We start from the raw sequence: 19123 nt of genomic DNA, 5'->3' as shown, positions 1-19123 counted from the left end.
TAAAAGTCCCATCCCAATTCTTGGCTAAGTTTCCTGGCTTTTGGCTCGCAATCAAAAGTTCTTCATAACTGAAACAACAAAACAAATCATGTCAGTGGACTATTCGTCCATACTGGACAACAAAAAAGATTAGCTAATTAACCAACGACTAATAAATATTTAACAACTACCGGTACATCTTCCGCGAGTCTTATGTGCAGTACAATTTGTATGGTTCAATCTCTAAAAACACAGGCTCCTACATTTCCCATAATGCAACTCAATTGCATCTGTAATTATACCCTTCTAAATGCCCACTTCTCTTCAAACCCACACCTCCCATTTGTAATGCAGGCTATATGATGAAAAATGTAAGTTTCAAGCCTAATTTGAGTTCATGTGCACAATTGGTGGCGTGTCTCATTGTTGATTGCCATTGAAAAAATGCAAAGATGCCCATATGTTGCTGTATATTACAGTAGAGACGACTCATCATCAGGTTTAGGCTATTTGGAAACAGAGCAGGACTTTGGCTCTCTATGTTGTGACAGGTGGATGCAGGCCTTAGGTCTGTCCTCGGCAACTTGCTGCGTCTGGTTGTTACTAATTGGCCGCTAATGGAAAACATCTTTGTCGGCCCTGATTCTTGTCGGGAACACCTCCAGTAATGTTCAACTGTGATAAGCTCCTAATGGCTCTGAAGTCTGCATACAGCCAAGTGAAGGCACAAAGACTGTTTGCTTGTATATTTTAAAAAAAAATGGGGCTAATCGTTGAAAGCCCCTGAAATTTCCAACAACAGCTTCAAAACACTGAACGGAAATGTTGTATTCAACAAAAGGCCATTGAAGAGAAAAGAGTTGGTCCTCCTCTTCCCCCACTTCTTCCAGAGTAAACAAAAGCAGAGGCAGGAAAAAAGAAGATAGGACTTGGCGACGGTGTGCGCCCAGCTGTTCTCTCCTCTGTGCTCTCCTCTCTCGTCGTCCAACCTCCGCTTTTGTGCAGAGCTGCCATTGAAAGATGGGATTTTAATCTGGCCATCTAGAGTGATGCCATGGAAAAGCTGCAGCGGTTTTGGAATGAGAGTGGAATGAGACTTCAGCTTCAAACCCTCCAAGGCTATACTTCCTCCACTGGCTCTTGGATAGAGTTGAATGATCAGATGGTTTTCTAAATTTTAGGTTGAATACAGTCTCCTAACCCTTGGGTTATGGTTACAACCCCAGCCCCATCTTTTGCCTTGCAAAGATAACTCTGAGTCAACTTTTGCTTTGCGTTGAAGCACATTTACTAGATGGTAAATCTGAGTTTTAAGACTGCTTGTTTAGCCAAATTTGAGACCATGCTCGCTGAAGATCTTGCAGCAGTGATCTAAAACAATTGAACCAAGACTATGCAACGGTCAGAGGGGCCTATCAGACTCCAGTTACGTATTACAACAACCCGTTACCTGGGTTACAAGGCTAATCTAGAGGAGGAAGGCGATGATAATTAACCCGAAACGGTGAATCATTGTCCACTGACATCATGGTCACAAGGATATCAATCCAACAACAATACCCCCCAGGTCTTGAACAAACCTCACACTCACACTGACCAATGATACTTAAGCGTTTACATCTCCCACGGGGATGAAAGCCCAGGCAAGTCATGTTTTAATACAGAACAAGCCTTTTAACTTCCTTCTCTTTACCTCACAGTCATTTATGAGGTGACAGTGATGCACTTGAGTTGTATTACAAAAGTCCCTAAATGTCTCCTAATTGAAAATCATGTATATTAGAAGGAGAAATCTCGGGGATTAGGTTTCAGTGGAGGGGAAATCCCAGGCATGTGCATGAAGCGTGTTGTAAATCATGAGGGTAGAAGGGGAGGGAAGGAGCAACAGGCCCCTGTAGGCCCACATTATCTCTGCCAGCGCTGATGTGGGGGGGATCAGATGTTTTCGAGTTGAATCACTTGAGGAAGGTCTTCCTCCCACATCTGGACTGAGATAGTGGGTCAGAGAGGTGTGTTTCTGCAACGGTCACAAGCTTCTCTGCCTCCAAATTGAACTGTACAGAGACTATAGGCAGAGATATGTCATGTGTCCTCTCAGAAGGAATGCGGTGTGAAATGCTTTCCTTCAGCTCTGGCTATTTGTATAGTCTTATCACCAAGAGTCCCTTCTCACCCCAAGGCAGAAATAGCTGCTAACCACCTGGCAGCATGTCAGAAGACTGGAAGAGGTGTTCATACGTGCTTAATCCTTTTTGTCTCCGCATTTGGTGTCTTTGTCTTTCACTTACAATCATCATGCTCTCTGCGAGTGTGTGCTCTTCTAGATGTGGGCAAATTTCTCTGTGTGTCAGCCAGTTAATCACCCTTAAATTAGTAATGTTGGTGAAGGTGCTGGGTTGTAATGAGGCAAGCTGCGTCGCCCCAGGCTATAGCATCATGCCGCCGGGACAGGGATTTGCCAAACAGCCTTCTACCAGTCGGCCTGCTTGACAGCTGCTTGATGACTTTGTCTTCCTGAGCTGCTCAGTTTATCATAACCATTAATATTCATGACAATGATATTTGGCCACTTTACGTGGATTCAGTTTCTGAAGCTTGTTGCTTGCCCTTCCACAATGACCGCAGATGCCTGCCTCTCTGCTCAGGGCACTGTTGAAAGCTGGAACTGACCTTAATATTTTTTTATGTTTTCTTTTTTAAGGATTACATGTCAAATGGCCAGTTGTGGCATGTCAATGGGATGTTTTACTTGGAGAGCTACGTATTTCCACGGTCCATCCATTCTATCATCAAAATCCATCAGAGCTAAACTGAATAGATCGAAGTGTTTTGTTAACCAAGACTCAACCCATTGACAAGAAGTGCTCCTTTGACAACAGACAAGGTGAGACTTGGCCAGCTCTCCACATGGTGCTGTCTGCGCTCCAAGCACTTTACACTAAAGGATCCTCAGCCGATCGAGCTGTCAAACCGTGTCCTGAGTGTCCTTAAGCTCCTCCATAAGGCTGTCTGTCAGGCGTCCGTCTGGGAAGGTAATGGGATTGTCTCCCAGATTTGTCCGCCTGAGGGGGCAGCAAGGGTTAGCGGGATGCAACCTTCTGGCCACCCAGTTTCCCTCTTCATGCAGAGACTTATAGCTGTCAAGGACATGGGAATCTGTATGTATGAAGTGTCTCCAAATACAGACGTGGTGAAGGTGACCTTCATTCTAATTTTAATCCATACACTCAGGTATTTAACCCACATCCTCCTCTGCTTTTTGTGAGATGTCACAAGCTCCGTGTCACTCTACAACGAGTAATTCTGTTAATCCCAATATTTTGTAAGACAACACTGCCGAATAGTTGTTTGAGTCTATGAAATATCGCAGCACTCTTTATTACTCTCTGGACACCACTGGACATGAAAGAACAGCTAGCGGGAGGAGTGTGTGTGTGTGTCAAACACTCCTAATGGATGGATACTTTCCACTTTTTAACTGGGTTGGTCTGCTTGACTAATGAGAGTGGAGCACTCTCTTGGCTAAGCATCTGCTATTGTTTCCCGCTAACCTTCTGCATAGGGGAGTGTGTGGTGTGTGTACAGTGCTGCTTTCCATCACTGTCGTTGTCTGTATTCTGCTAATTTCTATAGCCTGTTTGTAATTATATACTTGTTCTTAGTAATCCAGAGGATTGTTGAGCGTCGTATTTGTGGTACCCGCATTTTACTGTGAGAGCTGCAGTGGGAAGCCTTGACCTCTTGAACTGTGTGGAGTTAACATCCTTTACCGGTAGAAGGTCTGCAAACTGACTTCATGCGGTTTTGGACAAAAGTAGAGATTCATGTAATTTTTGAGGGGGCTTGACCATTTCTACAGGCAATTAGGTTGGGTGACGGATTGTACTTTTTTTTTTTTTTTTTTACAATTAGTCTGAGGTTAACTTTTGAAAAAAGCAATTTGGGTTATTTTTTATTTTTTGGTGATTAATGGCAGGCTTCAGAGGTCCAAATAGCAACTGCAGCATGACGTCTTGTTTCTGTTGAAACTCTATCTCCCCAAATGTATTTCTGTTTACACGGTGATTTATTTAACTGAGGGTTTGTTTGCAGCCTTATGGTGGTTTATTCTGAGGTCAAATAACTGTTGCCCTCATTTTTAGTCCGTCTCTCATTGCAGTAAATCTTTTATTAATATGTTCCCATTGAACAAAAGTGTAGTCTACATATGACATTGGCTTGACAGATGCTCTTTGTCTGTGTTTGTCCATGGTAGGAAGATCTGTGTGCACTGTAAGTGTCGCCGTGAGGAGCATGCTGTGACAGCCATGCCTGTAGAGATGGAGAAGACGGTCACCAAGCTGATGTACGACTTCCAGAGGAACTCCACCTCAGACGACGACTCGGGCTGCGCTCTGGAGGAGTACGCCTGGGTACCACCAGGACTCAAACCTGAACAGGTATCAGTATTTTACACTTATCCGGGCCTCGTCACATTCACACTGGAAGGCACCACTGATGTCCATGTCAGACATCTGTTAAATTGTGCAGTTTTGTCAGCAGTTGTCAATCGCACCGGATTGTAGATGCCACATAGTGACCCAACTCATCCACTGTGGTGTGAATAAATCTAAAGACCAGAAACGTTGACTGTCCACATTAGATTAAGCCCACGGATTTGTGCTAAATATTGTTTGTTGTCTAACAGCAGGTGTTTTCAACAGCATGGCACAACTCTAAAAAAATGGATCTAATGACAGTCCTGGGTTAATGTTACAATCGCACTCATCAAAAAGCTCTGATTTCACCGTACATACTACTGTGTGACTCCAGGTAGTTCTCATTTATACACAAAACGATCCAAGTTTGGTGTAAAATATTTTAGCTTTGGAGAAAAGAATTCCCAGTGATATGCACATGTAGAATTCAGTCATACAATCATATGTATTCACATACATACCACTATAGTGTAACCCTGACATTTGGTAAGTGTTACGTTCAAACTGCACCTCACCATATGATTGCTCACCAATCTTGCTGACTGCTCCTTCTGCAGGCGAATAACAAGGATTTTGTGGCTCCAGCAGTCAATTTAATCTCCAATTAATTCCGCCCCCAAACATGTTGGGAGTAGGTTTCATCTCTGTCACAGGGACTAAGCTAAGCCTGAGCAATACACAAACGTATTAAATGGTCCCATGCACATTGAAGAAAATCCTCTTTTACAATACTCCATGTAACTGTATGTGTGCACATGTGGGAGGGTTTCCAGTTTTATAGCACAATAGAAGCGTTTATGGAAGCTGGTTTCATTTTGTTGATGAGCTGAAAGCAATGAACTGGTCAATACAATGTTGGCACAGCCCCCTGTTCTCACTCCCGAGGACTGAGCGCAGCTATTTCTAATCCCCCTCCAGGGTCACATGTCTAACCCTGAAGTCAATTAGGTTCTCGTCTAGTGATGATAAGACCTCAGGAACAGTCGGGCCACAATGAAAACTGGACTGTGCAGTATCCCCGGAGCACAATACCGAATAACCTTGAAAATAAAAAATCAAGAATGTTTTTAACAGCCTACATGAAAAATGTCCGTAGCTATCACGATTTCTATTTTTTCCAACCTGACGTCCAAGTCATTTAAGCTGTGGAAACGCATTATGTGACCTCTCGCAGAGGAGCGGAAGTATGCCTGATGTGGAGCTTTTCAACACCCGGCCTTCCTCTGCACAAGGTAAAGACGGAGGGAGACGGTAAACGCAAAGCTAATCTCCAGGATCTAAACGGTGGGTTTAGGTTTCCCCGTAGGGAGCCTGGGCTGTGTATGAGTCTGCTATTCAGCCAGCGGTGGTGTAAAGTCGCCGCTCTGTAACGAGGGATTTCAGACCACGACTGCTATATTCAATCAGATGTATCTGAGAATTATGAGGGAGCACTCGGTACTGTTCAACTCTCTGTTAGAATTGTAGTCAACAATCGCTGAAATACAGACCTTTATCACCAAACATGGCCATTACTGAGTTTGTTGGAGATGCTATTATAGTGTGAAGGAGGGCCTGCCAACATTCTCTCTCCCACTGTCTCCTCTTGCTCTCTTCTCTCCATCCTACTCGAATAAAATTCAGCGATGTTGCCAAGTTACAACTTGTCAAGGCCAAGAATGTTACTCAGCATTGGCCTGTATGTGTTTTTTTTACCATCACGTAGCAAGAGTTGCAGTCTAATGTTCAGACTCTATTCGGCATGTACCAGGATCATATTTTAATTTCCATTCGATCATGAAGTCTGCTGTTTCAGAATGCTCAACAGCTCTAATGTGGATAAATTAACTTTCAAACAACAAAAAGCCAGTCTAAAATGTACCGAGGCTAGTTTGACCTGTTCTAAAATGGACCTGACAACAATTAGGACTCATTCCCATCAGAGTTAAAGTTGGCATGTGACTCAAAGCGCCGCTGCTCCTAAATACGACCTCACAGAGTTGCTAGCTTGGCTGTGGGCTTTTAGTACATTCGGTGTAGCTTTGATTTCGTGCTTGATTCACCAATCTCATGCCTTTTAACTTTAAAACGCATTGAATTTGTTTTCACGACTGTGTTGACTGGCGATTCATGGGAACTTGCACATCTCAGCAAGGACGTGAGAAGAGAGAGACAGAGAATGAAAACACAGCCGTTAAATCTGCTCACTTCGCTGTGAAAACAACATCCTTCCCACCACGTTTGACTGTAACTACCAGTGTTTTTTCAACAGTATAACATCCATGTCCAATAACCACTGTAAAGTGGCTTGTTGAGAGAATGTTAGGGCTGGTGCCCGGTGGTGTCTTTTCCTCTGGCTGTCTGGCCATTTACAGCAATAGAAACCAGCTGTGTGAAGCCATCGCTCTTGTCACTCAGTTGCGAAGTCCTCTGCTTTAGCTTTTAAAAACACTCCTTTCAGTACAGTTCGAAAATTCTGCCCTGTCTTTAGTTCTGTCCGTCTGCTTTCGATTACAGTTATTATCACAAGCTGCTCCTCCTGGCTCTCACTGCAACTGTGTCCATTATGTGCATGCAAGTGTGCGTGTGCGTGTGTGTATCTGTCTTTAGATCTTTTCCTCGAGGCAATGTGCCTTTCACCTCCAGATTATAACCCTATTGTTGTTGTTTCCTAATTTATCATTAGCAGTGTGTGCGTGTGCTCATCTGGAAGCATAGGTGATGTTTGATTTATCAGTGCTTGACCACAGTTAGTCGTTCATGAATTATCCTGAGATCCCCCCCTGCCGGTGTCCCGGGCCGAGCTGCTGGCCAAGAACCCAGCGTCCCTCGCCAACACCGGTGGAAGCCAACAAAAGCAGGGCAGAAAGAATTAGGTTACACTTACAACACAAGGTTCCTGCTGCTAATGCATCCCAACAACAAACATGCTTGTGCAACGCTTCATGGAAATGCTCTTAATACAGAATGTGTCGCTCAGACAATTAATACTTTAAGATATGAGAGTTTTTGAAAGCAATACATTTTAAATGTTGGTCTCCGGTCTTTACGTACCAATGCGTTTCTGCATTATTCAAGTTGATCTGTTTTTGTGTGACAGACTCTGTTATTGCCAAGGACGAAGCTGATGGCTTCCAGTCAGTAGATCCATTCAGTAGACGGATCAGGTCGTTAAGATTGGTCTGACCTAGTCAGCAGGTATCGATCATGTTCGTCTTTACATTCCGGGCCTTAGTTATGTGTTGTTTCTTTCATTTGATCAAACATCATCTTGTTCATTCTTCTACTACTATTCCCTCTTCGTCCCTCTAACATTTTGTTTTGTTTCCCTCTCGTCACCTCCAATTTTCCTCTTCATTCTTTAACCTCTGTCCCCAAATCTCCATTTATTACCCTGTGGCTTTCGTCGATTGCACCCCCTCCAATCACATTCATATTTGACTGCCTGACCTCTGTTATACCCCGGCCCCCTATTACAGTGTAATAAAAAAGACTGCAATAAATAACAGGGAGATGACACTCATTGTCTGCCGCTGTAATATAAAGAATGTCCAAAGCAATTTCGAATGGCCAGATTAGCATTCATCCTGCTGTCACACACATTTGTGTGCACACGCACTGCTAAATGTATCCATGTTAAGCATGGGTGTGCATGAGTGTTTGGACATTTGACAGGTCAGCTATACATTCCCATGTCAATGTGCAAAGATGGAGAGGTGAGGTTCTGTTAAGTCTCCGCTGGTGGGCCATAAATCATAGTGATTTTCTGTGTTGGTTTCTCCTGGTTGTAGATCCTGTTAATTTAGTCTCTGTACAGTGCTGTAATTATAAAAGACTACATTTACAAATAGTAATCGAGAGTGTATTGAAAATTATGGGTTAGTTTAGCTAGTTTACGTGTTACAGGTATGTTGTTGTTCTTCATCACTCTCATCCCCTCTCTGTCTCTGTCTCTTGCTCAGGTTCATCAGTATTACAGCTCCCTGCCTGAGGACAAGGTGCCCTATGTTAACAGCCCAGGAGAGAAATACCGCATCAAACAGCTGCTCCATCAGCTCCCACCCCACGACAATGAGGTGAGAGTCCAAACTGACCCCCTCCCCCATCACCTCATCCATCCATCTATCCCTCCCTGCCCTCCTTAAGGGCAATACAGAGATAAGAGAAGAGAAGGGAGGAGACAGACACAGGAAAAAATAGTCTGTCCTCTGAATGGTTAGGAATGAGATAGTGAGGTGTTTGTGTGCAAAGCTTCCCACATATTTTTTTATCATTAAACATTACCATACAATGTTGAGATATTGGTGTGATTGCATAAACAGTTGACAACAGCACTAAGAAGATCGATACGCTTAGCACCTCTACACCAACCTGATAATAATAACATAAAATTAATACAATAATTGTCTTTAAATGCTAACAAATGCTGAACTATTGACTTGAGATGAGTGCTGCCTTTGTTTGTGGCAATAATATAAAAGTTTGATATTGCTATATTGACTTTATATAACACAGGCAACCACCTTAAACTTTCTGTGTCTGTATAACAGATCACACTTAACAAATGTATCCTCGTGTGTGTGTGCGTGTGTGTGTGTGTGTGTGTAGATCCGCTACTGTAACGGTCTGGACGACGAGGAGAAGCGAGAACTGAAGCTCTTCAGCACCCAACGGAAACGGGAGAACCTGGGCCGCGGCAACGTCCGCCCATTTCCCTTGACGATGACGGGGGCAATCTGCGAACAGGTAGCTGACAGAAATATCAAAAACATGAATGTTTGTGTCGTTTCTCCAGCCGTCGAGAGACACGACAAGATCAAAGATGATCTGAAAGCCGCCCAGCGTTTCGCTTCGAAATGTCATTTCTGCGTCGCGTCCCGAAACGAGAGTGAATTATTAAGTGTGACAAGATCAAAGGTGTGTCATGTGGTCGATGGAATGAAAGCAATGAATCGTGTGACGGAGATGCTGAACAGCCTGCTGCCATTTCTGGTCTTTGTAATGATGTACGAGAAATGCTTTACGTTGATATATAAAGGGCAGAGATGCAACAGTCGTGTGCTTTTATAACACAGTTGTGACCTTGTCAGTCTCACCTCAAAGTGTAGTTCTTGAGAGGATCTTGAGGTGTTGCATGTGTATGTTGTGTCTCATTTTTCCAGAGAAGGCGTCTGTTAACCACAGACGGTTTCATAAAACGTTAGAGAACTAAGTTACAGTTCAAACTGCTCTAAATCCTCCTGAACATACGTCATAGAAGTACCCGGAGTAGTCCCATCAAATATTTAACGTGTTGTCCACGTTTATTCTTGTAGTGGCCTTATGTGACTATAGAGTGCAATAGAGTGTTCTTTTAACAAAAAAAACACACTATAGCATCCGCTAGCCATTTGTTTTAGTGTCTGTACAACAGGCTCAAGCAAATCTGAGCTACTCTCTGTTGTGTCGGTGCCCCGGGTGGGTAGCTGCTTTATAGCTTGTGTTTCTCATTTGCTCAGCACACACACACATACATGAGGGAACAGATTGTTGGGAGAGTGTGTATTGATTGAATTCCCGACCCCCCCCTTAGCCTCCTTGCATCAGTAGGCTCTGAGCCAGTTTGATAACCTGATTGTAACTTTTGTTCCATCCCTATCTTCCCGCCCCTCTAAATCTACTTTGCCTATCCGACCTTTCCCCCCTGTCTCCTTAGCACTCCCTCTCGTTTATCTTTCTGGCTTCTCTACCTTTACACCTCCACGCCAAACTCGCTCTCCTTTTTACCCTCCAATATATCACTCCATTTTTATTCTCCCCTTTGCTCCACCATCATCCTCCAGCAGCCATTCAACTTCCTCTCTGCGTCTGTCCTTGCCCTCCCCTGCCACACATGTAAACACACCCATGTGCTCTCAGTTTAGTTCAGGATACGTGCGAACTTGTGTTGGCCTGTCCCATACACTCAATCTGTATCAGCACAGATAATGACCGTGTAAAAAGATCCCATAAAATTGGTATTTAAACATTCTCAAGTTCCAGCTTTGTGAAGATGCTGTCTGATAGTAAACTGAGTATCTTTGGGTTTTGGACTGTTGATCGGACAAAGGCAATGAAGACATAACCTTTGGCTTTAGGAAGTTTTGAATATACATTATAGACCAATTAAATCATCACAAATGGTTCAACAATCCCCCCATTCTGCCATTTTTATCAAATCACACTGCCTGTCTCTGGTAGCCCATCAACCTGCTTTGAACAGGAATTACTTCACATTAGGGAACAAATGATACCACCCTATGTTTCAAGATGGCGCCCATCCTTTAATTTTAATGAACGTTCTTTTCAGCGGAACCAAAAAGTGTTTCAGAGTTCCTCAGACCTAATTTGGAGCTCATAAAGCATGTGTATTAGAGTCTATCTCTAGTCGACCCAGCTGACTTCATGCTGCCTCCTCGCTCACATGATTGGGAAGACAATCATTTATTGATTCTGCTCTTCAAGACTTCAATAAATCATTTTGTGTTGGTGACTCTCAGAAATATGTATCAATAGCTTTACAGCCTTTTCTTTTGCAATTATTGTGTAAAGGAAACATGTATTCTGGATGAGTGTCACACATTTACTTAGTTTCTTCATCACTGTCATAATGAAATGGTAATTTTGCTTTGTGATAAACTGTTTAGGTTTTCCAAAAGCCTTTTAAAGAATCTTAGTGTTGTTGTTTCTGGTACTTTGCCTTTATTGGATATTGGACATCTAAGAGGCAGACAGGAAACCTAGGGAGCATGAAAGGTCCACCACTTGGCCACTGGATGCCCAGGTGTACAGATTTACAGTTGAACTACAAAAAAGTAGCTCAGTTATAGAATTTGAGCTCAGTATCGGCCACTAATTAGAATTGATACTGGAAAAGAAAAAAGTGGGATGTAAGTACTAATACAAGCTGCAGCCATTAACTTAAAACTCTCTTCTTCTTTTTCTTCTTCATCCACCTCTTCTCAGTGCGGAGGCCAGATAAATGGTGGCGACATTGCTGTGTTTGCGTCACGGGCAGGTCACAGCGTGTGTTGGCATCCAGCCTGCTTTGTGTGCAGCATGTGCAACGAGCTCCTGGTGGACCTCATCTACTTCTACCAGGACGGGAAGATCTACTGCGGCCGGCACCACGCCGAGAGGCTGAAGCCACGCTGCACCGCCTGCGATGAGGTAGACGCTCGTCACATGCACATACACACACACACACGCACACCTCTGCACATGGATGATCATGTGTTAACACACACACACGTATTACTTATTTGAACATACTGTGCCTGTAATGTGGGGCAGTGTTGGTGGAGCTAATTATTAAATGTTATCACACACAAATTTTGCACATGCCATTATTGGGCCAAACTGCTGTCGTATGATGCTCACAGGCTTCCCAACACACACTGTCTCAATTTAACACATGCAAGGGTTTTTACGGTCTAATGGGGTCAGCTCTCAATATCTTGATCTCCCAACCATTAGCACTGACTTTTACTCTCTGCAAATGGGGAAAAGGACGCTGTTAGTACTTCAAAAGCACCCTGGTGTTTTAACAGCAGCGTAAGTAAAAGTAAATGCACCATCTAGATTTGACTTACATTTAAGTCCCCACACACATTAGCCTTTTCTACAAGTCGGTGACAAAGAGGATGATCTAAGAGTACTAAGCTCTAGTGGAGAAAGCGTTGCCTATGAAAAGGGAGGGAGGGCGAGCCGAACCTTTGTCCTGTCATTTAGTGAGCAGTAATAACCCAACTGACGTTTTACCGCCAAGGACCTGTGATAAACGATGCTCTTTCTTATTTCTCCTTTCTTAGATCATCCTTGCGGATGAGTGCACTGAGGCAGAGGGGCGTCACTGGCACATGAAGCACTTCTGTTGTTTCGAGTGCGAGACTGTGCTGGGGGGGCAGCGCTACATCATGAAGGAGGGACGGCCCTACTGCTGCTCCTGCTTCGAGTCCCTCTACGCTGAGTACTGCGACTCCTGCGGGGAACATATCGGTATGCTGCCGGCATCTATCACTGTTAATACAAACTGCATTAATCACCAGCAGGTCATGAAAAGGAACGCTTACAGAAAAAAATGTAATGCTAAATACATGGATACATGGAAAAATTAAATGGAACATTATTGGGCTGCAGTTTTATTTTAAAGGAGCATGAATGTGTGACCTCATTTTTAGTAACACAGCAGAAAAGAGCTACAGTAGAAAGGCTCTGGCCTGGTTTTTAGCAGTTTATCGCTGAATGATGTCATGGCCAGGCATGTGAGGCGGGGTCACATAGCGGAGGAGCAAAGAGACCTCAGCTTACAGAGCACAGAAATATGTACAGTATATACCATGCAACATGAAACCACAGTGGGGCAAGGGCATTACTGTATCAAGTTACTTTTCACACTCAGGATCTGTTTTTGTCGCAGACCCATGCACCACATGTCGGTTAAATACAAATTTAAACATCACACAACCTGTAGTGTTAGAGGCAAACCTACTGAGAGGAGAAACTGGGGTATTTTTCATATTACCACTTCTTGGCTCACTTCCACCTCCTGTTAAACCTCTGTGTGTGCGTATCCCCCGATAGGATGCCCAGGTGTGATTTTGGCACATACCTCAACAAATTTGCTCTGTAATTATTCGTCAGACAGGATATAGAAAAGTATTTGGCTAAAAAACACAACTGATTATAAATTGAAACCATCAGAAAACATGCTGTAACCAGATGGCAGCCATTAGCAAATAGCTGGTTTTCTTTCTCCCTGCAACAACTGCAGGCACAATCAAAATGCAATGTGTTTATACAATGCTGGGAAAGCTCCATAACGGGTTCGCCCCCAGGAACAGTTAAACTACAGCCTCCAGTTTTATTTTCTCTCTCAACAAGCAACTTGTAAAGTGCCACTATTTTCACATAAAACAACATTTTAAATAACAAATTTCAAGCTCTTTCATATACACATGGTGCTTTGTATTTTAATTGTGTATTTATAAATGAGGCCCATAATCTTATTTTACATAAACCCATCTGTATCTATCCCGCAGGCATTGACCAAGGCCAGATGACGTATGATGGGCAGCACTGGCACGCCACAGAGGGCTGCTTTTGCTGCGCCCGCTGTAAACGCTCTCTGCTTGGTCGGCCCTTCCTGCCCAAGCAGGGCCAGATCTTCTGCTCACGCTCCTGCAGTCTCGGGGAGGAGCCCAATGGCTCGGACTCCTCTGATTCCGCCTTCCAAAGCGCTCGATCCACCAGAGAGTCCAGACGCAGCGCCAAGGCAGGGAAGAATGGAGGCGGAGGTGGTGGAGTTCAGACTGAGAGATTCTCAGGGGAAGTGGACCCACTGTCTTTACAAATGGATCTTCTGAGTCTTTCCAGCCAAACGCCCAGTTTGACACGCGAGCCTCCTGCCTGGCAGAGCCAAGAGCAAGCAGGTGACGGCTATAATTATGAATCCCAGTCAGACCCAACTGTCAACCCCACCCCTCTTCAGCTCCTGAGCCAGTGCAATGTCAGGACTGCCTATATCCCCACCTGCCCTGTACAGAATAATCATCAGCAGGATCACAGGATCAAAGAGAATGGAGGTTTAAAGAGGCCACCCATCTCAGCCATGAAGGGCCACTCTCTGAATGAGATGTGGTTCCAACCGCCAGCTCCAGACGAGTACTATCCACCCAAACTGAGGACCCAAAAGAGCTTCACAGAGGTGTCCCATTGTTCTCAGCACCACAATGGCTTCTCCTCTGACAAGCGCTCAATCAGTTTGCACGGCTTTCAGAGGGACAGGGTAAGAGAGACGGGGCCACCAGCAGCAACCCAGGTAGCAAGAAGCAGGAACCCCATCAATGCACTTAACTTCACAGAGCAACTGACCCCTCTGGAGCAGACCCCAAGAGGATCCATGGAGTCCCTGGCCCTGTCCAATGCAACAGGTGGGTAAAACAGTAGCCGTTAGACCTCTGCTTGGCCTTGTTTTCGGGTTCTAGCACTTTGTTAACATTACATGGGAAGTTGTGTGTTTTTTAAAACAATAGTGTGAGTATTGTTGCTGGTATACATCACAACTTGTGCTGACATTGCTGGCCATGTAATCTGAAATTCAGCTTGACTAAAGTATAACATTTATGGGATGACATTGAATAAACCGCCTACTGACACCAAACTTAACTCTATTTGCCCACAGGCCACTCAGCAGATGGAGGAGGAAAGCGACAGGAGCACCTTTCTCGTTTTTCCATGCCAGACCTGAGCAAAGACTCTGGAATGAACGTGTCAGAGAAAAGTAACATGGGCACGCTCAACTCCTCAGTGCAGTTTCATAGCTCTGAGTCTATTCACAGCCTCACCGCCAGTCAGCCCTACATGGAAATGGATCCTTCCAGATCCTCCCAGTACCAGGTGCAGTACTGCGACCGCCCTGGCATGGGTGCGAGTATGGGTATGACTAAGTTACCACCTGGCTTCACCTTCCAAGAGGAGGATAGGGTGAGTTTGGTGAGCAGCGCCAATGCTGCCCGCCTACCCCCCATCAGTGAGCGCAGGGTGGGTGGTGTCGGTGGTGGAGGAGGTGGAAGGGGAGCCGGCATACGGATGGATGCTCCAGAAGAGACTCCCCAGAGGCGCCGGCACCACCACCACCGCTCCCGGAGATCCCGTCGATCCCGTTCAGAAAACGCTCTCAACTTGGTGGCAGAGCGAAGGGTGAGACCTCAAGAAAGACCACAGTTACGTGTCCGTGAGGATTACGACCGTTTCCCGCCACCAAGGAGCATCAGGGACCAGTTCGGAGTAGGAGGAGGAGGAGGGGGCAGATACCAGCCCCAACCCTTCAGGCAGTGCCCCAGAACCACTTCAGACCTGACTCTTCAAAACCCTGGGGCCAGCCGACGCACTGGCTTGAACCAGTACTCCTGGGATGATTATGATGATGATGGCTGGTGCTCCACTTGCTCTTCATCCTCCGAATCAGAGGACGAAGGTTACTTCTTGGGTGAGCCGATCCCCAGACCCATCCAGCTGCGCTACCTCAGCAACCAGGAGCTCGTCCATAAGTACAACGGGATTGGAGGACCCAACCACAGCGGGCAGTTACACACCCGCAAACGCAGAAAAAGCAAGAACTGCATTATCTCCTAACATCCTGTTATCTGGTAAAGGAAAGTACTCTTTGTCCAGCTTGTGTACACTAACATCTCCCGTCTGGAACAAAAAAATAAAAAAAACTCTCAGTCCATTTATTCAGTGTTGTTGGGTGTTGAATATCAAGTAATTGAAAGTCAGTGATGAATTACAGTCGGTTAACAGTGAAAAAGCAACAGTGTTTGCATGTTTGTTCATTTTAATGTTTCGGAATATCTCCTGAGTATTAAGGCTAACAGTTACATGCGCAGTTCTATCAAGTCACAACATTTATCAAAAGCTGATGTGCAATTTCTTTTTAATCATAACTTCATTTCCATGCAGCACACAAGTGTGCAAGGTAGTCTGTTTGGTACAGCTTAGCTTTTTCACGCAATGTGATTTAGAGACAGGATATACTGTACTATTGTATTCAGGTCATAGTATGTACATAGATAAATGAATTAATAATTTCACTTAAGTTAAGGAAGTCCATGTACATATGGTTGTAAATGAGGCCTCACATATTTTTATATTTTGTATGGATAGAATCGTTTATGTATTAAATATCTATAATGTAGATATAGAATATGACAAAAACAACTTATGCATGTTTTATTTGGCTGACCTGGTCCTGCATTTGGAATAAAGGAGTATTTCAGTGAGTGTTTTGATTGACAGCTGGTGTTTCTCTCCAGAGAATGAACACACATGTGTCTGGGGTTCACAAGAGTGCGTAACAGTCACCTTCTCCCATCTGTTTAATGCATAAATGAATGACAATGTGGTGTAGAGGTTGATTAGGAGCATCACCCTCCACTGGGTTGTTAAACTTGCCTGGTAAATGGGCGCCTTCGTCACATTCAAACAAACAGAGCTCCATTGTCCTGGAAACAGATGCCACTGAAGTTCTGGTTTATTGCATCAGCCTCTGCAAGTTGGAAACTGCTGACAAAGGTCCAGGGATTTAGTTATTGAAATCTGGTGATGCTTTGTTTAAGTATGTAAGGCATGCTAACGGCACAGCTGTAGGGATGGCAGTACCAGTCTATGGGTCCAGACTGAAAAATATCAACTATTGGATGGATTGCCATGCAATTTGGCACGTTCATGTTCCCATCAGGATGAATTGTGATAACTTGCTGGATCCTTTTTAATGTAGCGTCATCATGTCATTGGGTAATGACCAAATACATTCAACTGACAGGTTCAGCTGCACTTAAAGTGTTAATATGGCAAATGTTAGCATCCTTAAATTAGATGTTGAACATGCTAATCATCAGAACGTTGGCACTGTCATTGTGAGCACGCCTTGCTGATATTAACATTTAGCTCAAAGCACCGCTGTTCCCAAATAAAGCCTCAGTTAGCTGCTGACGTAGATGTAACCTTTGGTAAGAAACAAGTAAAATCCTACAACTCAACCCCTCCTGTTAAATTATTGGCAAATACAGTATCTATAAGAGCAGTATCACACCGTAAATTGGATTGCCTCTGACGTCCATGTTGTCCAGGGATTACTGTCGCTATAGCCCCCATAATCCAAACAAACACACACAGACATATGTTTGGAACAATGTGTGTGAACGCCAATCGCTTGATTAAAGGTGTTCAAGCACTAATGCTGTTGACATGATTGGCACATTAGTGAGTTTACTTCACCTAACCTCAACTTCCAAGGCGTGTGCCCCAGTTTTCATGTTTACTCTGGGATACACTCGGATAACTCCCAGACGGGGAGGAAAAGAGTCCTCATTAGCCAGCTATGATACGACAAAACCAGCTGCACAAACATGTGAGATACATTATGTCAGACGGCCGATGGCCTGGTCCGTAACTGTGGACTTCGATTTGCTTTTAGCAAGTCTTCAAACTGCAGCTGCAGACTGTTACTCACATCAGCTGCAAGTTTGGAAGAGTATTACTGCAATCAGTGTCCCTAGATAGACAATAAAACACGCACAAAGTCTTCATTATTGTGGATATTATTGTCCTTGACAGATGAGCTTTCTTCACATCATCATTAACTTAGCCCATACTATTGTTTCTTCATTGGTCCCTTGCCAGGTATTTACCCAAGCATGGGTGTGTTTCCATGTGTTTAATTAAAAGCAAATGAAGGCCCAACAGTGAGGGGTGCCACAGATTGCAGCCATATGCTTCCCGGGCCGTGCCATATTCAAGGTAGCGGATGGTGGGGAGATAATCCTCTAGTTGCATGGATGCTTCCAGTTGTGTCGTACTGTTGACCAAGCTGTGAATTAGATCCATGAGCAGTTAGGTGCCTTTGGGATTAACTCAATTCACAAAGAGTTTACAGTCTGGTGAAAGTCCTGATTTGATGAAAATGTAACACACTGCCGATGTTTGAAGTACTTTACGTCATCACCAGAGTCTATAGCCAGTTTTATAGTCATCAAGTACAATGTTCAGGCTCATAATATGCCGTAGCACTCAGGACATACGTCTGGGATTACTAATTTTGGAAAGAGTTAAAATCTCAGCCTATTTCCTGCTTTTTCCTTCTCTACTCTTTATTCTTATTTTCTACATGCCAGTCAAAAATAATGTTTACAGTGTGCTGATACAAAACTTGTAAAATATAGTATTTTCTATAAAACATCCCCTATGCTGTCTAAATTCTAATTCTGTCCATTTTAATAACTTACTTGATTACTAATGAAGCTCTGCCTAATTACAAAAAACAATGCAGCGTTCTCAACAGAATCAATCATGAAAACAGTTATGTGTTACTTTGTCCAGGTTAATTGAATTGATTGAATAGATGGATGGCTAATTGTTTTTATTTTCAGTCGGAAAAGCAGGGAATAATTCTGGATCCAGTAAAGTAAAACACAAGTGTTTCCCTTTAGTTTTTGTAAATTGGCTTTATTCTCATAATTTATGTGATGACAAAGTTTTCATGTGACCACGCTTCACTGCATGGGGTTGTAATACATAAATCAGTTGAGGAAGCTAATTTTACTTTTGTCTATTGTTTTCCTGTTAATGTTAATTGTCCATTGAATCACATTGACTGCACTCCGGTTTATCGAGGCCTGACAGAGTATGCAGTGTCTGCAGAACAGACAACCATCCTTTCATTAACCCCGAGGTATGTGTCTGCACTGGATAAACAACAAGCAAATCAGGTGACGCAGTAGAAATAGAAAGAGGTCCTCTTTAAGGTTCAGACAAGCCTTGTTCACGTGTGCAATAACCTACATAACGATCTACCTATATATCTGTTGACCAAGCTCCGCCTTTTATCTCTTTATATAGATTTTTTGAGATTGCCATAATATTGAAGAAGACTGTGAGTTAGTCATTAAAAGGGTTGTTCAGCTTGTTTTAATTTTGTCAAATCGGACATTTATGAAAAAATCCGAAATAATTTCACTGAAGACATGGGGGGAAAAAATGATATATTTACTTTTTTGTAAAGTTGTGACCTATATCCTATTCACTGTGTATTAAGGTATTATAGTTTTAAAAATCCTAATTAATATTAGTTAGAAAATATATTTAAAAAACCTGCTTTCAACCATAAA

General features: G+C 43.6%; 1 protein-coding gene across 5 annotated transcripts in view; it reads left to right on the top strand.

Annotated features, from left to right (window-relative positions):
• The window catches only part of prickle2b (prickle homolog 2b), an 81338-nt gene extending 65100 nt beyond the window's left edge, over window positions 1-16238 (top strand). For all 5 annotated transcript variants that reach the window (XM_031851383.1, XM_031851390.1, XM_031851407.1 and 2 more), the window contains 7 exons: window positions 4235-4418; window positions 8399-8512; window positions 9045-9182; window positions 11421-11624; window positions 12266-12452; window positions 13496-14386; window positions 14638-16238. In XM_031851383.1, coding sequence (XP_031707243.1) covers window positions 4235-4418; window positions 8399-8512; window positions 9045-9182; window positions 11421-11624; window positions 12266-12452; window positions 13496-14386; window positions 14638-15590 — 2671 coding nt within the window. In that variant the 3' untranslated portion in view covers window positions 15591-16238. The remainder of the gene's footprint in view (window positions 1-4234; window positions 4419-8398; window positions 8513-9044; window positions 9183-11420; window positions 11625-12265; window positions 12453-13495; window positions 14387-14637) is intronic.
• Window positions 16239-19123: the final 2885 nt, after the last annotated feature.

This window comes from Anarrhichthys ocellatus, unplaced genomic scaffold (assembly GCF_004355925.1).
Source record: "Anarrhichthys ocellatus isolate YVR2014 unplaced genomic scaffold, GSC_Weel_1.0 scaffold1, whole genome shotgun sequence".
NCBI lineage: Eukaryota > Metazoa > Chordata > Actinopteri > Perciformes > Anarhichadidae > Anarrhichthys > Anarrhichthys ocellatus.
The sequence above is the reverse complement of the archived record's forward strand: the minus strand, read 5'-3'. Positions and strand labels throughout refer to the sequence as shown.